At 39.0% G+C, this 25,241-nt stretch overlaps 2 protein-coding genes across 2 annotated transcripts in view; one reads left to right on the forward strand and one right to left on the reverse strand.

Annotated features, from left to right (window-relative positions):
- LOC150085841 (ankyrin repeat domain-containing protein 27-like) overlaps positions 1 to 5,481 on the reverse strand; it is a 289,235-nt gene extending 283,754 nt beyond the window's left edge. The window contains exons 1-2 of the mRNA XM_090373518.1: positions 5,372 to 5,481; positions 4,871 to 4,969 (exon numbers count right to left, since the gene is read on the reverse strand). Of these exons, the coding sequence (XP_090229644.1) occupies positions 4,871 to 4,924 (54 nt within the window). The 5' untranslated portion in view covers positions 4,925 to 4,969; positions 5,372 to 5,481. The remainder of the gene's footprint in view (positions 1 to 4,870; positions 4,970 to 5,371) is intronic.
- Positions 5,482 to 19,530: 14,049 nt separating this feature from the next.
- The window catches only part of l(1)G0004 (RNA-binding protein pno1), a 68,563-nt gene continuing 62,852 nt past the window's right edge, over positions 19,531 to 25,241 (forward strand). Inside the window, exons 1-2 of the mRNA XM_090373519.1 lie at positions 19,531 to 19,661; positions 23,641 to 23,779. Coding sequence (XP_090229645.1) covers positions 23,645 to 23,779 — 135 coding nt within the window. The 5' untranslated portion in view covers positions 19,531 to 19,661; positions 23,641 to 23,644. The remainder of the gene's footprint in view (positions 19,662 to 23,640; positions 23,780 to 25,241) is intronic.

Here is a 25,241-nt window from a genome sequence, read left to right on the forward strand (position 1 = left end):
AAGTAGTTCAGTGGTTTTCAACCTTTTTTTTTAATAACATTCAGTGGTTTTCAACCTTTTTCAATTTTCTCAATATATCGTGTGTGTGTGTGTGTGTGTTATATGATATTTATTACAATAATATAATTATAAAAATTACATTTCATAATACAACTTATATATATATATATATATACAGTATATAATTTTATTCTTTATATAGAGGTACTAATTAAACATTAATTATAGATCAACATAAAATTAAAAAGATATTGTACACCTTTTTATAATGAAATAAACATATAAATTAAAAAATAATAAGTTTAAGTAACTTAAACCCAAATTACGTGGCACCCCGGGAATGTTGTTGCGGCATCCCAGTTGAAAACCACTGAAGTAGTTGATCGTTGGAACAAACTTCCCCCCTAATATTGTGGAATGGGTAGTTGGAATAAATTTTAGGAATTAGAAAAATTATTAGAGGGGATGGGCACGTGATGTGGGAAGTTTTTTTTTTTTTTTGGCTGATGCTATATATCTTACTTCCTTTCATCATTTGCCAATACTGATACTATATATTTCTTAACATGCAGATGTTTTGTTTCTTTAATAACTAAGATTTTAGACTACGTATAAGTATAGTGCGAGAGCATCAATAATACATAGCAAAATCTGAATGAACAGAATATTAGCAAAGCGGCATCGTTTTAAGTTATATCTCATATTGTGAATACCTTCACGAGTTGCCATGATATTGCACTACTTCGAATAGGTAACGCTTCACCTGAGGAGAAGACTAATGTTACTTATTCTCAGATGGATACCACCACCCAGACGGCACTGTTTCAGGGCTATTTTGTATTTGTGTGGGATAATAACTCGACTATCCAGTTGTCGCTATTAGACTTAGAAAAGCAAAAAGGTAGAGGGAAAGTAATAGTAGGAGTGGAAAAGGAAAAGAAACAGTGTAGAAGAATGAAAGGGACAGTAACTCCTTCAACTCACACCACTCAAAAACTCAAACTCTTCGAATAGGCAATGCTTCCCCAGTGGAGAAGGCTGTTGTTACCTATTCTTGGAAACTCCGGACATCATCAGGCTCTCCCTGGTGCCGTTTCAGGGCTATTTGGCCCCTTCTTCGGTGAGTGGGTAGGTACCTGAGTGATGCAATGATGGCAAAACAGTTATGAAGTATAACTCCACAATATGAGAGATGCCTGATGGTGTATGATGTACTTAGACTATAAAGTGTTTAGGGCATAAGCCTCAAGCTATGGAAAAGTCCAGACTATGTATAAGTATAGTGCGAGAGCATCAATAATACATAGCCAAATCTGAATGAACAGAATATTAGCAGAGCAGCATTGTTTTAAGTCTAGACTTTTCCATAGCTTGAGGCCTACGTCCTAAATGCTTTATAATATAACAAAAATTTTATTATTATGCTGACAATAATTACAAATTTTTTAATATTATATGATTAATTAAACTATGCTTAAAAGAAAAAATTTGACTTTTAAATAACGTCCCCTCCCACTACCAAATCTAAGAATCTACCATTAAGAATGTAGTGGATCCTAAAATGCACTTGCAGACTTATCAACCTCAACCAACAACAACAAAGATCTAACTGAAGTTATGCAGCATAATATGAAAGCATTCCTAAACCTCTTTTCATTCGATGAATAAAATTTTCAGTGTGAAAACCTAGCACCTTTTGAATGAAATGAAAGTGCAATGAAATTATTATGAGTTGTGGATACCATACCAGGGGCTCGCATCTGGTGAGTGTGGGCTTGGTGCACCCAGGGATCTGAGCTGAGTATCATCATTTTTGTCTTTATTGCTGATACCTCTCTCTCTCTCTCCCTCTCTCTCTCTCGGTGGTTCGGAATTTTTTTTTTTTTTTTTTTTTGGCTGGTGCAGCATAAGCGTCAGGCTTCCTTGCACCATATAGCTGTTAATAATAATAATACCATATACTAATTAATTATTTATTCAAAAATAAATAATTTATGAAAGGTAATCATAACTGGCTCAAATTTTCTAAAGTTAAAAAATAACATTTAGTTTTTAATTTTCTTAAAAATTAATTAAAAATTAAAAACTTTATTTATATTATTTGTGAATTCATATGGGGCATATCTGCATAATAGTATTAAAATATTTCCAGTATTTTATACAAAAATACACTGTTAAACCATGAATTTCAAACATTTTCTGAAATATTCTAAATTTTTGGGATGGAGTTGTAATAGTACATAATTCTATAATTGTATAGTTTTAGTGCAGTCATTGGAAAAATAATTTTACAGAACTTGGCAAACACAACTTATAAGAATAGAGTATAGGGTCCTTTATGGTAGCTTAGTCAGAACAATACATAGCCATCTGCCAACTGTTTAGAGAAGTCTGGGTTCAATTCTAATTGACATTAGAGGGAATTTATAATGTGCACTTCAAATACAAGCAATGATCTTTGATGATAATAAAATAATAATATGAATTAAAAACAGGCAGTCATCACAACAGCTCTGAAACTAGGAGGGATTCCCTCCACACACATTCTCTCCTATGTCCAACCCTGATTGTATTTCTTTAAACTCTTGTAAAAGTATACCTCATTAGTATTAGTTGTCTAGAGGCAAGACTGTTGTGAAATTAATAAATTAAATAAAAATTTTAGTTGTTGTTATTTTGTTTTTAGGAGCCTTAGCAACTAAGGCCATATTGCTCCGAGAATATGCGGTGGTCATTCCTTGACCTTTCCGCATCCTCCATATTTGGTGGTGACAGGCTCGAACCCCGGTCTAATCAAGAAGCGTGTGCTACGCACTGCTGCTCCTTCCCACCTGGCTACGGAGGCGCCAAAATTTTAGTTACCAAAAGCACTATCATAAAAGGTGACATTATCTATAATTATTTTGTTATTAAAATGAGTTATCTATGTGATAAATGAAATAAGTACAAAATGACTATCTAACATAAAATATCACAGCATAAAAGCACAAATTTTTATGTATATCACATGTGACACCAGGTCCAAACTATCTCCAACAATAAGAACTTATTACTCTTACAGTGGCACTTGCCTATCACAGTGCAAAAATGAGGTCAAGCTGTGATGTCATTGTATATGACACTCAAAGCATACCTCAAGATACATGAAGCACTTGATTATGGAATGTAGCATTAGTCATACAATAGTTCCAATCACAGAGTAGTAGTAGTACTACTACTAATATATAATTATTTCAAAGGATTAGCAACTATTATACATATATATTAGTATATGACTGTTCACATTCTGGAATTCTTAAGCACATTTCTACTAGGAAGATGCAGTCCATCCATGGTTCATTTATGATTTTTTTTTTTTTTCAATATAATTTATTTCAAAGCATAAGTTGATAATTATTGAAAAGGTTTATAAAATGATTGGTACTTCAATATACCTCAAGTGAAGAGGAATCGACCCCTGATAAAATTTAAAAAACAACCAGTCAAAGAATGAAGACAAAGTCCAAAAATTTGAAATTGGATAAGCCCATCAAACGTAGAACAAATGACTACTGCAAGAACAAGTGAAACCCTTAAACTAAAGTCAGATGAGCAACAACTGAAAATTCCAGATGAAGAACAGCAATCCAGAGGAGAGCTCAAATGAACTAGAGCCCACCAGGATGCCATTCTAGTTCACTGCATGCTTGAGTAATATGCACAATTTCCCAAACGTATTAAAAATCTTATTTTTAATAATGAAGACATAACATTTTCCATTTCAACCCCTGGTCAAGATGAGACTTCTGAACAATCTATCATAAGACTCAAATGAACCAGGTTATATTGCCGATTTAAAATATTGCTGTCAGGTTTATCACCTAATCCAGTTTCTCAAACTTTGCTATACTGCAACCCTCTAAAATGATAAATGAATTTATGCAAATCCCCCCAAACTCCCATAAATAAAACCGACAATTTCATTTGGGTTAGAGTTTGACAAGAAATACAAATACCCTTTACTTTTAATAATTAAATTTTAATCTATATCAAGCAACCTGGTGGCTGAATTCCTGATTATGGGTACAACTTGTCACCAAGTTGTGAGAAAGTTCAAATTCACGACGGATTCAAGCAAAAGAAGTGTGGGTTTTTTTTTAATAGACTTTCATTTTTGGCTGGTTAGTTTACGCCAGTAATTCGGGTCGGATTCAAGCAAAAGAAGCCATTTCTTCCGGAGGTGTACCCATAATCTGGAATATAACCAAACTGGTAATCTGATTAGCTACTATAAGGTGGTCACAAAAGAAATGGATGGAAAGAACATTATAGTGTGCCCCCAAATTGCATGGTGGGGGGGGGGTAAATCAAATAAGAATATTTTGTTTTATACCATATAATTGTACTGTATATACCACATTGAAAACCTAAGGCAATTTTTAATAAAATTTTGCATCCCCCCCCTTAAGTTGTTCGCAATCTCCCGGAAGTCACAACCAACGGCTTGAGAACCCCTGACGTAATCTTTCATCTTCATCTGACTGCTGACGACTCGAAAATTTATGCAATGGTACATGCTTAATAGCACATAAGCTATTGATGTACGTCTTAAATCCCCCCCCCCCAAACTCCAATAAATAAAACCGACAATTTCATTTGGGTTAGAGTTGGACAAGAAATACAAATACCCTTTACTTTTAATAATTAAATTTTAATCTGTATCAAGTAACCTGGTAGTTACTTGATATAGATTAAATTTCCACACGCAAATTTTTACAGTCATTTTATGACAAGTTATGAACTTTTTCTAATATTGGATACACAGCAGTTTACCAATGGGAAAACACGTACGGGCCTTTAACTAAAAACATCCAAAATCGACAAAACTTACCTGCAAACATTTATAAAAAGGATTATATTCAATATCATCAGCACGACAAGCCATACTTTTGGTTTTCCTTATAAAGAATTAGCAACTCTCGGAAAATACCTAAGAAAAGTATAAAACCTGTTATTTATGGTATGAGATACTATAATGTCAAGGCTTGTTATCCGTAATGATGATTACTAATAAAACGAAACTGACAATTTGCATCTAATTAGCTGGGTCAGCAAGAATTACTACAAGTATACTTAGGCGTTATATAGTGTCTTTTCTTAAAATCTACAATGAAAACAAACTAGCACGATCACATGAAATTTTTAACTCACAACATACACATCTGTTGTCACATGTACCGTATACTTGAATATTTACGCATTTGTCAGTGACGTTTAAAGGGACATTAAAAATAATCACTAAAGAGCACTGGCACACCATACAATGGTAGAAACAATTAGACAATCACAGCATACGCAAACGATGTTTGTATAAATATGATGACATACGTACCCATAAAAAAAAACAATAAACTAAACTATTATATTAGGGTCACCCAGTGGCATATCCGGGTATCATCGTAAGGGGGGACTGGAGACCAAATCCATGTATTATCGTAAGGGGGGGCATGGCTCCCAAGCGTTTGAGTTTTTTTTTTTTTTAATCCTGCTACATCCATTTTCTTAAATTTCCAATTTTTAGTTAAGGGTGGGGCATTTGCTCCCTCTGTCCAACCTTGAATACGCCCCTGGGATTAATTAGAAAGTAACTTTCAACTATCCATGTGTGTTGTGTCTGTAAACTGCTTGTGAACCCACGTGTGGTCGATTTTCTTGTTTTGCTGGAAGAAATACCCCAGTTTTTCCGGAGGGGGGAAAACCCTTGCTATCTACACTTATGACCGTCTAACTTAACCACGGATTGTAAAAAAAAAAGCCAATAAAAGTTCCTAGCGTCATCGACCGGATTCGAACCCGGGCCTTTTCCACCCAGTGTGGAGAGGGCGGTGACCGTAACACTGCGCTACCCGTGCAGGCACATATATATACTCAAAGGCGCGTACAGGAGAAACGAAATACCTGAGTTTCCGATGGGTATGAGAGAAGCTTTCTATCCTCACCTGGACCCAACTTACTCAGCCACGAAATAAAAAAAGATGGATTCGCATACAGGCTTTGGTTGCCTCGTGTGGGGAGGGTGATGATTATAACCACTGTGCCAACGTGAAGACTATAAAAGAAGCTGCAAATATGGAACAGTAATAGTGATAGAGGCATGTGATGCAAGAAAACAAGCGTATGAGCTATGTAGCATCAGCCAAAAAAAAAAAAAAATTCACACAGCTATTCCCTTTAAACTTTGTCCAGTTCCTCCTTGAATTGATTTAACCAGTGCTAATCAATGGACACTGCTCATCGTGGACTAATGTTATTAGTGGAGTCCCTCAGGGCTCAGTGTTGGGTCCATTATTGTTTTCTGTATTTATAAATGATATTGATGATGGTATATCAAGCTTAATGTCCAAGTTTGCAGATGATACAAAGGTTGGCAGGGTTGTCAAGGACACTACTGACACTATGCTGCTGCAACAGGATCTGGGAAGGTTGAGCAGATGGGCTGAGAGGTGGCAAATGAAGTTTAACATTGACAAATGTAAAGTACTACACATGGGAAACAGCAACCCCAGAGCAACGTATCAACTCTGTGGTACTACACTGACAGTGGTAGAGAATGAAAGGGACTTGGGGGTGGTTGTGCAGGCAGATATGAAGTTCTCTGAGCAGTGCAGACGGGCTGCAAGAGTAGCTCATGGAGTATTGTCAATGATATACAGGAATTTTTCCAGCAGGGATAAGGAGGTGATTATTCCATTGTATAAGGCAATGGTCAGGCCACACCTAGAGTACTGTATACAGGTCTGGAGGCCTCATTTCAAGAAGGATGTAGAGCTGCTGGAACGAGTACAGAGAAGGGCAACAAGATTAGTGAATGGAACAAAGGAGTGCTCTTACGAAGAAAGGCTTAAGTTTTGCAAATTACAGTGTCTGGAGACTAGGCACCAGCGAGGTGATCTGATAGAGGTGTATAAAGCCTTGAATGGTTTAAGCATGCTCAATGCTGATGGGATTCTTCCTCTAGCTCAGAAAAATCACCTGAGAGGGCATAAATTCAAATTGAGGAAAGACAGATATAGGATAGACGTGCGGAAATTTGCCTTTAGCCAGCGGGTGGTTGGTTGGTGGAACAGACTTCCATCCCTTGTGGTGGAGGTTGATAGCCTAAATACGTTTAAGGCTCAGCTGGACAGGTATTTTGAACGAACAGAGGGGTGAAGTGGAAGTGGGTTTTTTTTTTTTTGGCTGATGCTGCATAAGCTTGCTTTCTTGCATCAAATGCCTCTACTAATGCTAATGCTAATGCTAACCTATCAACTTCCACAATGACAGATGGAAGTTTGTTCCAGCAATTAACCACCCATTGGCCAAAGGCAAATTTCCGCAAACCTATTCTACAACTGCCTTTCCTCAAATTGAATTTATGCCCCCATAGGTTCGTAATCTGAACAATTGGAAGAATCCCATCAGAATTCAGCGTGCCCAACCTCTTCAAGGCCTGATACACCTCAATCAGATCACCTCGCAGGCGCCTAGTCTCCAGCCGCTGCAATTTGCAAAACTTAAGCCTCTCTTGGTAAGAGGATCGCTTCATTCAAATCACCTATCTTGTTGTCGTTCTCTGTACACGCTCAAGCAAATCTACATTCCTCCTAAAATGAGGTCTCCAGTACGCAGTACTCAAAATTTTTGAGTACTGCAGTACGCAGTACTCAAAATTTCTCTTCCAAAATTTTTAGGTGCACGCACCTCATAATTATGAAATCAACAGGAATTACCTTTATTTTTGACATAGGATGCTACTTTTTCAACCAACTCTCCTAGTCCAACGCATTAACAATTCTTTGTAAAGGCGATATAAAATTTATATAAAATTTTAAACATCTTCCCCACTGTCAGAAAAATAGTGTTCCAAACCCCACAATCTTAATATTGAGTGCTCAACCCAACTGCGGTCTACAACCACCATACCTCTGCCAGCAAGGAAAACATTACGTCATCGATATTAAAATTTAAAGAGGTATGGTGGTTGTAGACCGGAGTTGGGTTGAGCACTCAATATTGAGACTGTGGGTTTTGGAGCACTATTGTTCTGACAGTGGGGAAGTTGTTTAAATTTTTTATAAATTTTATATCGCCTTTACAAAGAATTGTTAATGCGTTGGACTAGGAGAGTTTGTTGAAAAAGAAGAATCCTATATCAGAAATAAAGATAACATCTGTTGATTTCATAATATAATAGAATATAGGAATTATCGAGCACTTAATAGCTCTCTATTATCAGCACCTCATAATGTACTGTCAAGCAATTTCCCATTACTGCAGGGAGAAAAGGTCAAAGCAACTCCAAGAATGAACAACTGCATCTTTATCGGATCATGTCACATCACAAGCAAAGTACCGTAAGCTTGTTGTTGTTGTTGTTGTATTTGGGTTTTTTGGCACAAGGGCCTCTTGGGCCATATTCTGCCCGTAAGCTTACAGAAAAAAGTTTCCTCGCCACTGTGGACGGCATATGCATGGAAACTGACTTTAGTATGATTATGGCCCGTAGCAACTACCAGACATTTTTTGCACCTGCAGTGCATTGATTTGTTGTATCAGCATTCTTGTTATCTGCTGTTTCCATTCTTGTTATCTGCTGCTTATTAAATATCATTGTACAATTCGAACGAACTGCAATGCAACTTCTCGGTATTGCAAAGGTCCTCGTTAGGATCCAGGTAGAGGAGGAGGCCGGTCAATCCATAGAGATAATGCCATCATCTTCCAACATATTATTGATTAGCTGTGTTCTAAGAAGCGTTTTTGTACGTCAGAACGAACTCTATTGCACGTGCATAGGGCCCTCATGAGTACCACAGTTGGAAGAATCGCTGTCGTTCCCATACCAGCTTGAAAAGACATGAGTTTGAGTCCGTCCATGACGTGAGGAATTTTTATGGGCCTTTTTTTCAAAACGTGGCTGAGTAGTCGATCTCAACCGACGGTAGCATGGTTTTTCTCACGGAAAGAGACCTTTTCGTCCAGCAAACAGAAAATCTACCACACGTCATTTAAAGACAATATATATTTAGTCACTAATGCGTCTAAAACCCTAATGTAACAACAACCTCAGAAAGACTGTTGCTGTTGTTGCCACTGTAGTCTCCTTTACGAGATCAAAAACCCTTACTTTACCATTAATGGCAGTTACACCTTTCTCACATTAATAATACCCTGTCATCTCTTTTTTCTGCAGACTCTTAATGCATAAAAAATCACTGCTGATAGTCAGATCAAGAGTATTGGTCTCTCTCTTTTTGCCTTTATAATATGCTGCTGTAGAAAAGAGTTATCCACTAGATTCACAAATGTCTGTCTATCTAGTGTGTGTGAGTGACCAACCAACCACAAGTTCTATTCAATAGCTGGAAATTTCAAATCCCCACTTAGAAGACGTTTTGATTTATTGGCCCATTCTGTTTCTCTGTGGAGTTGTTCACTGTACTCGTCATAGCCTTGGGCCTATAACACACTCCTACCCTCATTTTTGTTTTCCCGCTGTTTATATTACATCATATTGACTCAACATTGCACTGGCCACCAATGTCAACTTCTTGACATTTTAATTTTCTGCGGTCCTAGCCATTAGTGTATATGCAAGCAGATATTCACCTCTTCTGATTCTTAGTTATCCTAACACAGCATATATATATATTTACTTGTTCCATGATGACACATAGCAAGGGTTGAAATCTCCAGCACCTTGTTTTCCAAGCTGCTGCATATTTCAATAGAAGCAGCGCAAGTCACTCGCACTTCTGTTGCGGCTCTAGTTAATCTATTATTCTGTGTATCCCCTCAAGCTATCACTTTTCTGCTTAAGTGTATTCCATCCCCGTAAACCTGTTAACAAACACAGATCACCCAGAGAAAAGTTCTACACCATTAGCCTTGCACAGTCTCTCTAGGGCCTAATTTAATTGACAAGGCTCTCAACATGTACACCTTCCCAGTGTGTCTTTCAAATGTCAAATTTAATCTTAACTCGCGACTTTTTCTCGACATCGCCTTGTTCACGCAAAGGCCAGGATTCATGGGATATCCGGTTCCTGGGAAACGCGAAGTTGTCACACCTCTCACTGGTGGACAAACCCACCGCTGGCAGGTATATAGGTACATTGCATTCACGTAAACGATAATTCGATGTCAGTATGGATAAACTCGTGAGTTAACAGACTTTGAAAGAGGAAAGATAGTGGATGCCTGACGCATGGGTTAAGCTATCTCGGAGGGGATAAAGTGTAAAGTATTTAGGGTATAACGGCACCAGAGGGGGGTTCCCCCCATCTCCACATCGGTTGTGAAACACAGCACTCTGTGGCGGCCAGAGAATTAAAAAGTATATGGATATAGTTCTGTTGTGTAATGTCGTGCTGCGCTGTGTCATCTGATCACTTAGCCGTTGAGCCCACACCTCTAATAGAACCACTGCTGCCCACACTTTCCAGGAGGAGGCAGGTCAGGTACCCAGTAGATTATATTCCGTACTCTGGCAAGCCCTGCCACCTAGTTTCCGAAAATTTCAGTGGCAAGGGGCTATTGCAAAAAAAAAAAAAGGGAGGGGGATAAGCGCTACAGTTTGATTAGGCCAAAATGATTCAATGAGAGTGAGATTGGAATTTTGACGCTAGTAATTTCGCTGTGTTAATTTAGGGGATATACGCTGTCGTTTTAGAGTGGGGGAGACTGAAGACTCGGAAATATGGAGAATATAGAGAAGGTGATCCCAGCCAGATCGGTGGGGACATGCCACCAGAGGAAGAAGGGAGACCGGAGGAGGAGGACACAGAAGCCCGTCAAGGGGAAGGAATAAAGGTACCGAGCAAGTGAGTCGGTACGGATCGCCAGAATGGCGCTGGCAGCAAATCTGCAGATGTCATGGTCAAATCAAGTAGGTCAAGTCCGGTTGCAGTTCCTGGAACAGTGCAGTCTCGTCCAAGATTTGTCAGGTTGGTTTTTGGTCATACATGGGAACATGTCCCGTCCAATTTGAATTTGCTGATTTCAGCACTCACACAGGGAAAGTCAGGGGCTACCCGCTCCGATATAAAATTCTGCAATGCAACGAAGACACTCCGAGGGTGGCAGTGGTAGTACAGAACCCGGAGAAAACCACGACAAAAATACCACAACTCTGCACTCCGTGGGCAGCATGTGCCCATATTATTGGCTCTGTTGGAAGCCTGTATGTGATCTCGCTGTACCGCTGACCCGGAATAGAAATAGATTTCGCTATCACTTACCCACAAACGGTGGAAGAAACTCAGCAAGACAAAGAGTGGTAATCAGCTCCGATGTAAACTGCCGCTTTCCTGTCTGGCACAGCACTATACCAGACCGACGAGGTACCAGGAATGGACAGAGGCTCGAGGAGTTCCTAGCAAATTCTATTTTCACTGTAAAGTATCAAACCTTCAATCTTTCGATACTGTAACACCCTATGGGAATCAACCATAGACATTATGCTAACCACAAGAAACATAGAACTTCATGTGACCGATTGGAGAATGCAAAACGCCTGGACCACATCGGATCACCTTAAATATCAAGAGAACGATGCCAAGACCAACAAATGGCAAATACATGAGCAGCAGGTTCGCCATCAAAAAGGCAAACTGGGAGCTCGTTCAAGAACAATTGATCCACAAAGCACAAGCACATTTTGTCATTTGTCAATTGAGTGAGCTTCCATCCCAAGTCGCCACGTGGATTCTCACCCATATGAGACTCGGTTCTCATTCGTATTTCATTTCATCTATATTCAGTAGGTTTTAATTAATCAAAATAAAATACAAGACCAACTGGTCAGCTAAAATTACAAAAGAATATATTTATCGACCATTTGGCCTCGTGGCGGGGACGGGCCATCACACTCTCACCACGAATTACCGTCCCCACCACGAGGAGTAGGTCGACTACTACCAGCCGGAAATCGCCTTACATCTTTGACAAGCGTATTTAGCAAACTCTGCAAAACAATTGAAATTGTTAAAATTCTCAAACAATTTCACAAATTATTTTCTGTAAGAGCGAGTGTCCCTCGCTCCAGTCTCGCTCTCAAGTCCTCATAAAAGGGAGAAAACATTAGAATGTAGAGGCCAGTCTCAGATTCTCTGCGTTCACAGAATTCCATCGGGGACAACCCCAATCGGAACAACCTTGACCCCAGGCCATGTCCAGTGAGAACAGCACCAGCCGGAATTGGAGCCAGGAACGTCGTTCCGGACTCACAACATGGACCAAGGGATAAAGGCATAAAGATGTCGACCTTTCTCAGGTTTGGTCCACTGCAATTTCCAAATGGCACCCAATTCATCATTGATTCGCCCTCGCTCCACTGGCAAATCAAGCAAAGCAGCAGCCTCCCCCACCGGGTCGACCTGACACCAAAAATCATCCCGGTAATCCTTCGCCTAAGGGCGTCTCATTGCATACTGCGCCACCACTAACTCAGCTGGCATCTTCCCAATAATGACGCATAAGGCATCAGTGGCCACAGTCTTCATGACCTGGTGATCCCCAGGAAAGCAAACGTCTGTGCAGAGGATAAGATCCTTCGGACGTGAGAATGATCAATCGACCCTCTCCAAGCCCCAGTCGCGTAAGTCAGGATTGGGGTAAAGATGTTATCATAAAGGAGGTTGAGGAAGCCCCCTTTATACTGTGAAAAATATTTTCACTTTTCAGCCCTTTCGCTTACTTTCAAGAAGTAATTTTGCCTAATAGTGCCTGATATTTTTTTTTTACGGTCTGTACAACAAACATAGCGTCACTTCGACGGGACTATAAGCTTTACTTTCGCTTTCAAACCCCCCAGGGATGCGGTCGCCGTAATACTACACCTCAGTGACGTCACCTGTTCTCCTGTGTAACTCCGTGCATGGTACAGTATCCATTTAATTCTTCCCCCCCCATAGTTGACTGGTGAGAATAACACAATTCTTAGGGAGCGCAGTTGAGGGGAAGTGGAGGGGATATATTTGAAAGGGGACACACACACACAGACACAGTTATCTTTGAGCAAGACATGACTGAGGAAAGAGTGGTGATAGTTTTGGCCGATTTTTGTCATTGTGTAAAGAAGAGGTAAATTAATAATACGAGGGAAAAGATGAGAAAAGAATCGTATTGATGTCTGATACAGATTTCGCCCCGCCCACGAGGCGTTGCAGAATATTTTCGGGTAAGACAACCCTTATTGTTTAATAACAAACTGTATTAAATCACCCAAAAGCCGATCCTATTACCTGCATACGTTTTAATGCATTTATAAGACATCTTTCCTCACATAAATATATATAAATATACCCCGACAATTGTATTATTTTCTTAGAACTCAGTTTAATTGATAGTGCCACTTATTAATTTAATTGTCAAATATTAGTTACACTATTATGTTAATATAATTCCCTGTTCTAGTGTTTGAACAAGGTTATGTTATGACAAACACAAAGAATTTTGTACTTGATAGAGAATTAGTGTAAAAGTCACATGAAGAACATTACAAAATTATAATATTGCTAAAACAAGATACTGCTTGTATCCAGTTAGTTTGCTTAACAATTACATACCAATTAATCTAACTTATGTACCAATTATATTGTTTGATTGATTGATTGGTTTGGTTTTTTATGGCGCATTGGCAGCTGTGGCCATAATGCGCCAACCAATTATATTGTACTCATTTGTATATATATATGTTAAATAAACCCTTTTCGTTGGTTAATATTTATGTCGTGATCATTCTTTTTAAATACATGCAAATCACTAACTATCATTTTTTTTAAGAATCATTAATTGCGGCATTTCGGGTCAGCCCTTAGCTAAGAGGTGTCCCGGGATGAAAAACACAACGCGTCTAGATGTTGCCATTTGCTCTTTACTTCGCAGAGTAAATGTAGAACACTAGATATATTTGTCCTAACTTAAACTGCTAGAGAGATCACTTAAAACCTAGGGCTTCTGGAATCACATGATATTGTGCGGTCTTGCTGTAGCGAGTGGTTCACGAGTACATTGATAGGCAAGCGCATAATATGACGGGAAAGCCTGTGGAACAATACTCAATCTACACGTGTTACACGCTGGAGCTTGGCAAAGAACCGTTTCACTTTGTCCCACACATATATGGCATGAGCCTCAAATGACAGTCCCCCCCCCCACGACAACACCCAGGCACATAACTTTTTTCACCACTCTAAGCGAGAAATCACCAGAACGGCAAACAGGTGGTCGAGTCCAACTGAGCGTCCCCTCAGAACAACCGCTACAGATGTTTCCTGAGAAACTTGCAGCTTATGCAGCTTCGCCCAGTTTATAAACTGAGACAGAAAAGCTGTTGTACGCTCGTCAAGTGATCGGCATGAGTCACCACTTACCAAAATCACTACATCATCTGCATAATCCACGATGTGCGTGCCGTCCGCATGCTGAATCAATAGGAACTCATCAAGAACCGAATTCCAGAGTGTCAGCCCCAAGACTGAACCCTGTGGACAGCCTCTATGGACTTCTTTCTCACATTGAACAAATGGAATTCTAATCATTACCTGCCTTCCATGAAGATAATCCTCAAGAAGGCGGTAAAGATTCCTCAAAGGGATGCTCTAACCCTGCGGAGAACACTGTTCCACCCCAGAACATCAAGCGCCCCCCCTAAATTTTATGAACAAGCCCAGGACATATCGACCCGGCTGTTCAGTAACGTGCCTCATTAAATGATAAATGACATCCTCCGAAGAGTAGCCAAATTTAAATCCACATTGGTTGCCGGCCGCCAGCCACTGAGCCGCATAGTGGGCCATCAGCCGCTCAAGGACCAGCCGTTCCAACAACTTACCAACAACGGGCAATAGGGCAATATGGACGGGGCTCACCAATGGGCCTCTCAGGGCTCTTGATAATAATTCTCAACCCACCCTCTTCCAGATCGATGGGAAAACTCCCTCTCGAAGGCTGGAATTAAACAAGTCCAAGTTAATTCCAGGACCCGCCTGACAAATCAGCTTAACCACAACAATTTCAATTCGGTCCAGTCCCAGAGCACGACCGTCTCTGGTCCGCTGTAAAGCAAACTCGAGCTCAAGGGAAGCGAAGGGAGGCTTGCTCCGATCAGTAACAATTACACTCTGCTGAGAATTCTTCTGAGAATCCTCCAAAAACAAGCAATCCAACAAACAAGAGACGGAGTCTACCCTCCCCAAAGTCTTCCGAGACCATAACCGTGGACATCACCTCGCCACCACTGATTTTCTCTGTGATGAGTTTGTACACCGGAAACCAGGAGTCGGCAGAGCCCCTCTCCTCAACAACATTTCGCCATGATGCCTTCTTTAATAACATAATTTTCTTGGTATATGAGTTCCTCTTATCTTGATATTCTCTTAAACTCACTTGCACTATGGGAAAAACTTTTTCTTTCCGGTTGATACCTTTTACGAGCTTGTTGCACATCACGCCGCAATCGAGACAGTTCCACAGTTCACCATGGAACCGACCTTTGCAGGCGGCGAGTTTTCGGGAAACACACACACTAACAATTTGCAATACAATAATAACATATTTGATCTTCTCTGATGTAATCAGTCCAGACCAATCACTACATTGTTCTATTTTGGAATGCCACAGAGCGAGAAACCTCTCCCAATCCGTGACATGGGTCGAGTACCTACCGGTATCACTCCAAAACCTCAAAGGCATATCTGTGACAATTTTGCATGTGATCACTGGTCGTTAGGTGCTCATGCACTTTCCAACTCTTAACCATTCTTAATATTGATCTTGATATTACATCTATATTACATCCATAAATATTACATTACTTAATATTACATCTATAAAAAGCACAGCAGGAAGTGACCGGACGGGAGAGTGACGGGATGGAAAGCGTGGAGAGGATGCAGGAGAAAGTCACCTACATTATAACCACTGCAACGGAAATGGCGATGAAAAGGAAGACATCCTCCATAGGAGCCATGCCGTGGTGAACCCCGGAATTATAAAGACCTAGAAAGCAAGTCCAAATAAAGAGAAAAGAATACAAGAAGGCGCGGAGAACCTGGCCACCGACAGAGGTAGCATATCTGAGAGATCAATACCAACAACTACGTAATGCCTACACTGAAAAAATAAAGAAAAATAAGAGAGCCTCCTGGGAGCGACTAGCCTAAGCGACCGGAAATGAGGATCCCTGGGGAATGGTCTATAAAATAACCACAAATAAGCTTCCCAGGGGGGAAATAAATCCCTCACTACGACATGCGATGATTAAATTAATAACATTCTAAATACAATCATTCTAGAACCCCCAGACATCCTCAGTGACAAGCAGGAAGAAATCTCCCATGCGAACGAGGCATACACATCGCAACAAGTGGAGCCGTCCTTCACCATGCAGGAGCTACAAAATGCTGCGGCACAGATTCGAAATAGGGAATGCCCGGGACCACTGCTGGAGCCCAAGCTGTTCAAACTGGCTGTAGAACACATACCTGGCCTCCTGCTCAAACGATTAAACTGCTGCATGCAAGCGTGGAAATTTCCAACCTCCTGGAAAACAGCAAATCTGAAACTCATACTAAAGATCCCTCAAACGCCACCAGAACAACCGGATTCCTACCGACCGATAGCTTTACCTGACTACCCTGAGTAAACTATACGAAAGGCTGTTGCATAAACGAACTTTGAGGCACTACAAACCGAACTACGAAACCTGGAATCACCAAACTATGAAACCTGGAATCACCGAACTACGAAATATGTAATCACCAAACAACATGGATTCAACCGGAATTAAATTGTAAAGTGTAAAGTGTTCGATGTTTAACGGCTCCAGGGGTTGCTCCATCTCCGGTTTGTGTATCACAGAACTCTCTGAAGGCCAGAGGTTTAAAAAGTGTAATGTGTGTATTGTCATATTATGTTGTTCTTCTAACCATTCAGCAGTTGGGCCCCTAGTGGGACTCCCCCATTGCCCACACTTTGCCCCGAGGAGGTAGGTGAGACAGTAAAAAGATCGTTTAAGTACTCTGGCAGGCCCTGCCAGCTAATTGACGAAGTTTTCAGAGGCAAGGGCCTAAAAAAAAATAAGTAAAATAATATAATAAAAAAATAAAAATAAATAGATAAAATATTTAAAAAAAAAATGCGAGACAAGTTAAAGTAGGGGTAGAGTCTGAAGAGGGGTGGGACAGGTTGAAACTTGGGGATGAAAGGGAAGAGAACCTGGTCAGTGAGGATAAGCCCCACCAGGAGAAAAGAGGGGAGCAGGGAGGGGAAGGGACAGAAAACCGTCCCCACTTGTCCAAGGGATGGAGATTAAAAATGAACTGGGCAAGAGCCCTCCGATCAGGTCGCCAATGTCAACAGTCACTGTCAGGTAATGGATCCATTATCCCAGACAAGAAGTACTTTCAGGACGCTGGCATTTGGTGTTATTTTGCTTCCTCTGGGTATTTCTTTAGCTTTGGTGTTATTCTGCCTTTTTTTTAATAACACCAAAGGTCAAGAAACACCCGGAGGAGCTAACTTGCACCTGTGGTGAGCCTGAACCATGCATCATATTATGCAGGACTGTGAGTGCTATGAGGAACACAAGATTCGTGCTAATAACTAAAATACTATACATACCAAAAAACTAAGCCTACCATCTCTTGGACACAGAAGACGACTACGCGACTTACAGTCGGTTTGCATGAGAAGTCTTCAACCGAAGAAAAATGGAATTGCCATTCACAGTGAATAAAAAGAAATTGCATACTCGAAGAAAATCTGAACCCCACAAGGCTGCAAAGAGCAAGAGGAAATCAAGATGAGCATGGAAGAAGACAATCCCGACCGAAGCGAGGTCACAAACGAATCAAATCACTCAACAAAGATCAAAGAAAATAGCAAAGTGACAAAAAAACTTCGTTAGACACAGTCATAGGGTTTACCCGACGAAGATGAGTGCATGCAAACAATTGACAAAAAACCTGGACTGGACATAAATGCAGTAATTACCTGCGGCACGCCACATGGCGGTCTGAATAGGACTCCCTAGCGCTATTCATCTTTAATTCCCAATTCCCTGGCAGGTGGGAGACGGTTTCCTGTTTCTTACGTCTCCTGCCACTGCCCGCTTCTCTGCTCCTGGTGGGGCTTGGACCTGTGCCACAGCTTTTGGGGACACGTACTGTATTGTCCCAATACTTCTGACTTTTCCCCCAAGTCTTCATTCTCCCTTCCTACTCTGTCTGTATACCAGCAAATGTCCCACCCAATGTCAAAAATTCACAAATGTCAAAAATTCACAAATCCCATAATGACAGATGGAAGTTTGTTCCAGCAATTAACTGCCTGCTGGCTAATGGCAAATTTCCGCACATCTATTCTACAACTGTCTTTCCTCAATTTGAATTTATGCCCCCGAAGGTTCGTACTGTGCGGAAGCGGAAGAATCCCATCAGGCGAAGACAGCAAGGTTCCCCACTCGGGGGAACCTTGCTGTCTAATGCCTAGTCTCAAGCCGCTGCAATTTGAAGAACTTAATCCTTTCTTGGTAAGAGAACCCCTGCAACCCCTCACCAATATTGTTGCCCTTCTCCGAACACACTCAAGCACCTCGACATCCTTTCTAAAATGAGGTCTCTAGACCGATACACAGTACTCAAGGTGTGGCCTGACAATTGTTTTATAGAAAGGGACAATCACCTCCTTTTTTCGGAATCATTGACAATACCCCATGACCTACTGTGGCAGCCCTTCTGAATTGCTTAGAAATCTTCATGTGACTGCACAATTATTCCCAGGTCTCTTTCATTTTTTACCACCCTAAGTGTAGTACCGCACAGTTGGTACAGTCTCTGGAGTTACTTCTGCCCATATGCAGTACTTTGCATTTGTCAATGTTAAACTTCAGTTGACACTGCTCAGCCCATCTGCCCAAAATTTCTAGATCCTGTTGCATCTAAAAACCTGGACATTAAGCCTTATATACCTTCATCGATATTATTGATATATAAACAAAACAACAGTGGGCCCAACACCGAACCCTGTGGGACTCCACTAATAACAATAATCCACGAAAAGCAGCATCCATTGATTACCACTCTCTGTCTTCTCCTACTCAACCACCCTTTTATCCATTGTAGCAACTTTTCCTTAACACCACACTGCTCCAATTTGTATAGTAGTCTTCCATGCACAACGGTGTCAAAAGCTTTCCTGAAATTCAAGTATGTGATATCAAAATTATTTTATGCAGCCAGTTCCTTTGTAACCATATCATAGTATCATAGTAGAAAAAAAAAGCATTTTTATATTTTTTCAAATTATTGTAGTTAAGTAAACTTTAATACATATTTTCATATTAAGTGAATTTCATACTAAAAGAAAATATTTAATATTATCATTCAATTCCGTATTTCACATTATTATGCATACATTTACTTATTACCATTTTTTTTCCCAATTCATATATATCTTCAAATTTTAACCGCTGTGTGGCGTATCGCTTTCAATATTTATGATTTGGTTCCAGAAAGCAGTTTACGAAATTGTTACACGTTTTTCTGAAGAAGGTATATGTAGTGGTTAAATTCGTTGTTATTGTGCTGATTAACGGTTTCCCAATCTCTTTAAATACAGTTAAGGAGATCAGAAAAGTAAGTATTAATAGTGCTTCGATTGGGTTTTATTTAAGTAATTTCAGTGATTGGCGAAAGCTGATCCTACTGTTGTTATAAAAGGCAATTTTTAATTAAGTGGTGGCCACAACCGTTTTTTTTTTAACCTAGCGTTACAAAAACAGACTGTGTGAACTGAACTCGTATTGTGGAGGCACCCGTATTATTATTATTATTAGCCATATGGTGCAAGAAAACCTGAGGCTTATGCTGCACCAGCAAAAAAAAAAAAAAAAAAATTCCGAATTATCCTGAGAGAGAAAACAAGAGTCAGGAGGGAAAGGGAATCACTAAGAAAGAGAAGAATGATGATATCCAGCTGGCCGTGGGTGTGCCGAGCCCATACTCACCAGGTGTGAGCCCCTGGGGTTTCGCGAAGTTCAAAAAAGATTTATTATTAGCTATATGGTGCAAGGAAGCCTAAGGCTTATGCTGCACCAGCCGGGAAAAAAAAAAAAAAAAAAAAATTCCCGAGTTAACCCTGAGAGATAGAGAGTCAAAAGTAGAAGGGAATCACCAAGAAAGAGAAGAATGATGATATCCAGCTCAGGACCCTGGGTGTGCCAAGCCCATAACAGATGTGAGCTCCTGGGGTTCTATGCAAGTAAACAAAATAGTTTCTTAGGTTGAGAAACCATTTTCAAAACTAAACTATCAGTGCCCCATATGAAAAAGTGTTAATTATCAAAATTTGGGAATATAATTGAACTTTTCTTATACTATAGCTATCTTTCCACTGTACCTTTGTTAGTTTTAAACTTTTTTTTTTTAATAAGGAAAAACATTTCCATACTATATATATATATATATATATATATATATATATATATATATATATATATATATATATATAATTATTAATTCTATTCCTACATGTAATATTATTCACAATGAAATACTGAGACAATTATTATTGTTGAAAACCAAAAATTTTTTCTTAGCAAGCTTTGGTTTTCTGACTTCATTAAAGCAAATGGGCAATAAAAAATCCTGTTGATGTGGTGTTTATTTTTCCATGCATATGAAACTTGTTTGAGTGCTTTTATTTCATACAACTGAAGAATATGTATTGTGTGTAACAGTAATTATATTTGCAGAAAAGGACAAGATTGTAAGGCGGAGTGTGGAATAAAGTATTCCATTCCTACAAGAATAATATCACTGATACGACCTGAGAAAACGTTGACATCAGGAGTTTTGAAACAATAGTCTGACAGTAAAAGAAGAAAAGAAATCTCGCAGGTCATCCCATTTTGCATTCTTGTGATGCCAAACAACACGAGGTTGGGAATAGCCATGAGATAAAGGTGCCATTGGAGTAGAGACAGTCACACAGTTGTGATCTTAGGTGATAAAGGACCGCTCACTTCAACTGTGTATTTAGAAGGGTCGTTTGTGAGAAGAAGATCGAGCTTGTTGGCTGTTTGGTTAGGATTGTCTGGTATTTTGGTAGTTAAATGAACAATCTGTGCGAGGTCATTAGTAATTACAAAAGCCTCAGCATTGCAACCACCTGGATCAGTGTGACTAGAAAACAGAAACCAGCTGGAGTTGTGAATGTTAAAATCACCAAGGAAAATTACCTCAGTGTTAGGAAAGTTGGACTGGAGAAAGTCCAACTTTTTCCAAAGTTACAAAGAGAGGAAATCTTCAAGAGTTTCAAGTGATTAGTGGAGTTGGGAGAATGGTAGAGACGACAGATGAATTTGACTGAATATGGTAGAGTGATTTTAAGCCAGTGAAGATCGATAAGAGGAGATTACAAATTACCAAGTCTCTGATGGGGAATATCGGAATGGACATATGCATAAGTACCACCTTTGATGCGAAAGGAATCATACAGTGAATAATTTAGGCAACTGAGATGAGCAGTGGTTGAATCAACTGATAACTGAGATTCTGTGAGAAAAAATGCATGGGGTTTGGCAGACTGCAAGTGGAAATGGACATCATTGAGGTTGGAACTGAGACCATGTATATTTGTGAAACGAACAAGGAGGTGTTTAGGAGGTTTAGATCTTTTGGTAGATAAATTTGCTCTCTTAGTTTGACAATTCGTGGTGTATTCAATAGTAAGAAAAAGTGGGGGGGAACATGACATGCTGTATGCAGTAATGAAATTTTTGGATATGGCGTACACATGGTAAGAATATACCCAGATCCTTGACATAATGTGGCTTTGACGATGTCCCCCCCCCACTGCATACACACTACTGGGACTCCCTCCAGTCATTATCTGGCAGAGTAGAGGCAGCAAGATTATACACTAGCTGATTTGGAAGCCTCCTAGAGAGTTACCGATAGGCTCGTTCCGGTGTACTAACTAGTGATTGGCCTGCAAACGCTGTTTTTGAGCTGTACCCTCGAAATGTAAAGAAGTTTGGATCTTGCCCAAGTCTTCATCATAACCTCAAAGTACATCAATCATACTACATGATGGAAATGTTGGGGGAGGCTTGACTGGAACATTTTCTCTGGAGACTAAATGTAGGTTTCACCACTTCAAGGGTGCCTCCGTAGCCAGGTGGGCAGAAGCAGCAGTGTGTAGCACACGCTTCTTGATTAGACCGGGTTCGAGCCCGTGACCACCAAATACGGAGGATGCGGAAAGGTCAGGGAATGACCACCGCATATTCCCCCGGAGCAATATGGCCCTAGTTGCTAATGCTCCTAAAAAAAAAAAAAAAAAACAATCACCGCTTCAAGCTTTGCATTCTTGATTGGTCTTAAATTTTTTTAAATATCAAAATTTTAATATTCTCAATCCTTTGCTACTAACATGCCATCTAATAGATGCCACCTTTTTAAAAAGACACTTTTTAGCAAGTGTCATGTAGTCAATGCTCCCGTTTCCACATGGCATTTGTGAGATGCCAGCAAGAACTGTTACAATCAGCTGACAAAAATGCAGACATTCATGTTGCATTCCAGTTGCCTTCTGAGCATCTGTGTTTCAGTTTGGGGAATGGATGACTTGAAATTCTAAAAATATATATACTGTATATATAAAGTTTATTATTATTATTGGTTTCTCTCATTTATTTTTGTTCCACATTTTATAGTTGAGAGTAGCAAATCATAATTTACAGAACACTATTTTTGATTAAATAAAAAAAAAAAAGCTAAAAATTAATTTTTTTATAATTCTAACAAAAGGAATCTCACAGATGCCACACAAGTATATGTTTCATTTAGGGCCATGAGTAATGAAGAGTTAATCTATGTACCCCTAACCAACTTACAGGAATATGGAGTTTCACCAAGATTCTATGTGCCCAATCAGAATTCATCTCCAATATTGTCACACAAAAAAATTACCTTTTTATAAAATAAAAAGGTTATACTTCTCCACAAATCTTCTTTTGCATGACTTTTGAAAACGGTGCTATAAGACAGGAATAGTGCTCCTCGAGTCTGATCAGCTTTACATGTTTTAGTTGTTACAATCCACTAAATTTTTTTTATTGATGGTAGTACATTTGTGCATACAACAAGCATACTTATTAGGGAATTTCAGTACTTAAAAGAGATGTGCCACACGTTTTTGTTATAATTTTACTAATGGTCTGATGAAATTTTTTTTTGTGGTACCATTAGATGGTACTATTAATTTAAAATCATCCCGAATTAGACTGATTGTTCATCTCCTGTGCTCTTCATTTGCTTTCAACCAAAAAGTTATTGTTGGACCAAACTTTCACCAGGTGTTGTGAAGTGGGTCTTTGAATAAATTTATTGGAGGATTGGACAAATTATTAGAAGATATGTCCAAATGAAGTGGATAGTGTTTACTGGTTATACATTAATTTCTATCATAGTTTGCTTAAATTTATATCTCAATTTGATTATTCAGGTTGAATTTCTAGATAATAAAAAAAAAATTGTCAATAAAAATTAGATTTAGCACTACTGTACTTTCAAAATATGTCTTTTTATTTATATCATTTATTTATTTTAGATAAATGGCAGTCCAGAGTTCAGACACCAGTTTTCAGTATTTAAAAAAAACCAACAGGAAAAGAAGACATGATGATGAACAAATGGAAGAAAACATGGGCCGACCACATTTTCCTCCATTAAGAAAAGACGTCTTGTTGGTAAGAAGATATGAGCTTATTTATTCATTTATTTAATGCATATGAAATAAATGTCACGTAATCTTTATTTCAAAAAAATAAAATGTTTATGCAAGTTATACTTAGTTTTATAATAAAATCGTGTGGTGTGTGCCATTTCACATGGATATTGGAATTGTTTGCATAAACAAAAATCATATTCCTTCTCCCTGCATGCAGTGTAAAAGTTGTTCTCCTAGTAGTGCTTTTGGGTGGTGAACTGGTTGTACCAGTGCAATTTTATTTAAGTTAAATAATTACTCTAATAAATATAAATGCAACAAGGCATAATAATATAAGAGCTTAAAATTATACTATTAAATATAGGTATAGATACACCATAGATAGCTCTTTCCAATTTCCAATATGAAATTGCTACTTCTTTGAACGCAATACTTTTTTTTTTTTTTTTCATAATTCATTTTGGGTTACACGATAAAACCTGTGATATATCCAAAACCATGGTATGAAGAGATGCATTATATCAAAGTTACACTATACTTCTGTTTAGCATAATATTGTAACTGAAAGTCAACTAACATGGTTACAGCTGGAGCCATGACTTATAAACAAGTCTTTCATTCAGTGGAATGAAAGGTTACCACAACTGTTCAGATATTTTTCTTGGAAATGTTTCCCAAACCTAAGAGATTTATTACTGAAGATAGTCTAAATGTTCAGGACTTGCCTTCTTGAAAATGCTTTTATTAATGTCAAGTAAATATTTGTTTAAAAAAAAGTCTTGGTATTGCAATTCTTTGACAGATGAATCACTATTTACATAGTGAATAATTGTGGAACACAAATGGGTTACTGGGCAGAATCAGACACATTGTTGTTGATAATGTAGAGTGCGTATGTGGGATGCATACAAACGTTCGGCGCATTGCAAGACAACTGCCTCCGTAACGTTCACCAACCTTGTGCATGTGCTTCACTGTCTAATAGAAGACCACGCCTGGCATTATTTGATATTCCATTGTAACTTTTTTGTATATTAATGTCAGCTGATGAAGGGACCAATCATCCCGATATAGTTTGTATATTTGTAAATAGTTTAGTATTTTGTAAATATTTTAAATATTTGTATAGTTTGTAAATATTTTAGACCTGCTCTTTCGGATGCAACAGTATTACTTATGCATTATGGAACTTGAAACAAAAGGCCTTTTCCTAAGTGACCTATGTAAATGCAGGAAAATAATTACATAGTGATATTTATTCAACCTTGAGAGTGGTGGAGGGTGGGGTAGCCAATGGGAGAAGAGGTCACATGGTACAAGTGGGTGGAGCAATTATGTCACTACAAATGCACAGGTAAAAAATTACATAGGTCATTTCCTGATTAGATATTGATCAGTGCAGGTGTGCCTTTTACATAGAAAAGATTTGACTTACTCTGTCATACCTCTACATTTTACATAGAAAGGCATACACAGGGGTT

Source organism: Mastigoproctus giganteus, chromosome 5, assembly GCF_048544385.1.
Source record: "Mastigoproctus giganteus isolate SK-2022 chromosome 5, ASM4854438v1, whole genome shotgun sequence".
Lineage (NCBI taxonomy): Eukaryota > Metazoa > Arthropoda > Arachnida > Uropygi > Thelyphonidae > Mastigoproctus > Mastigoproctus giganteus.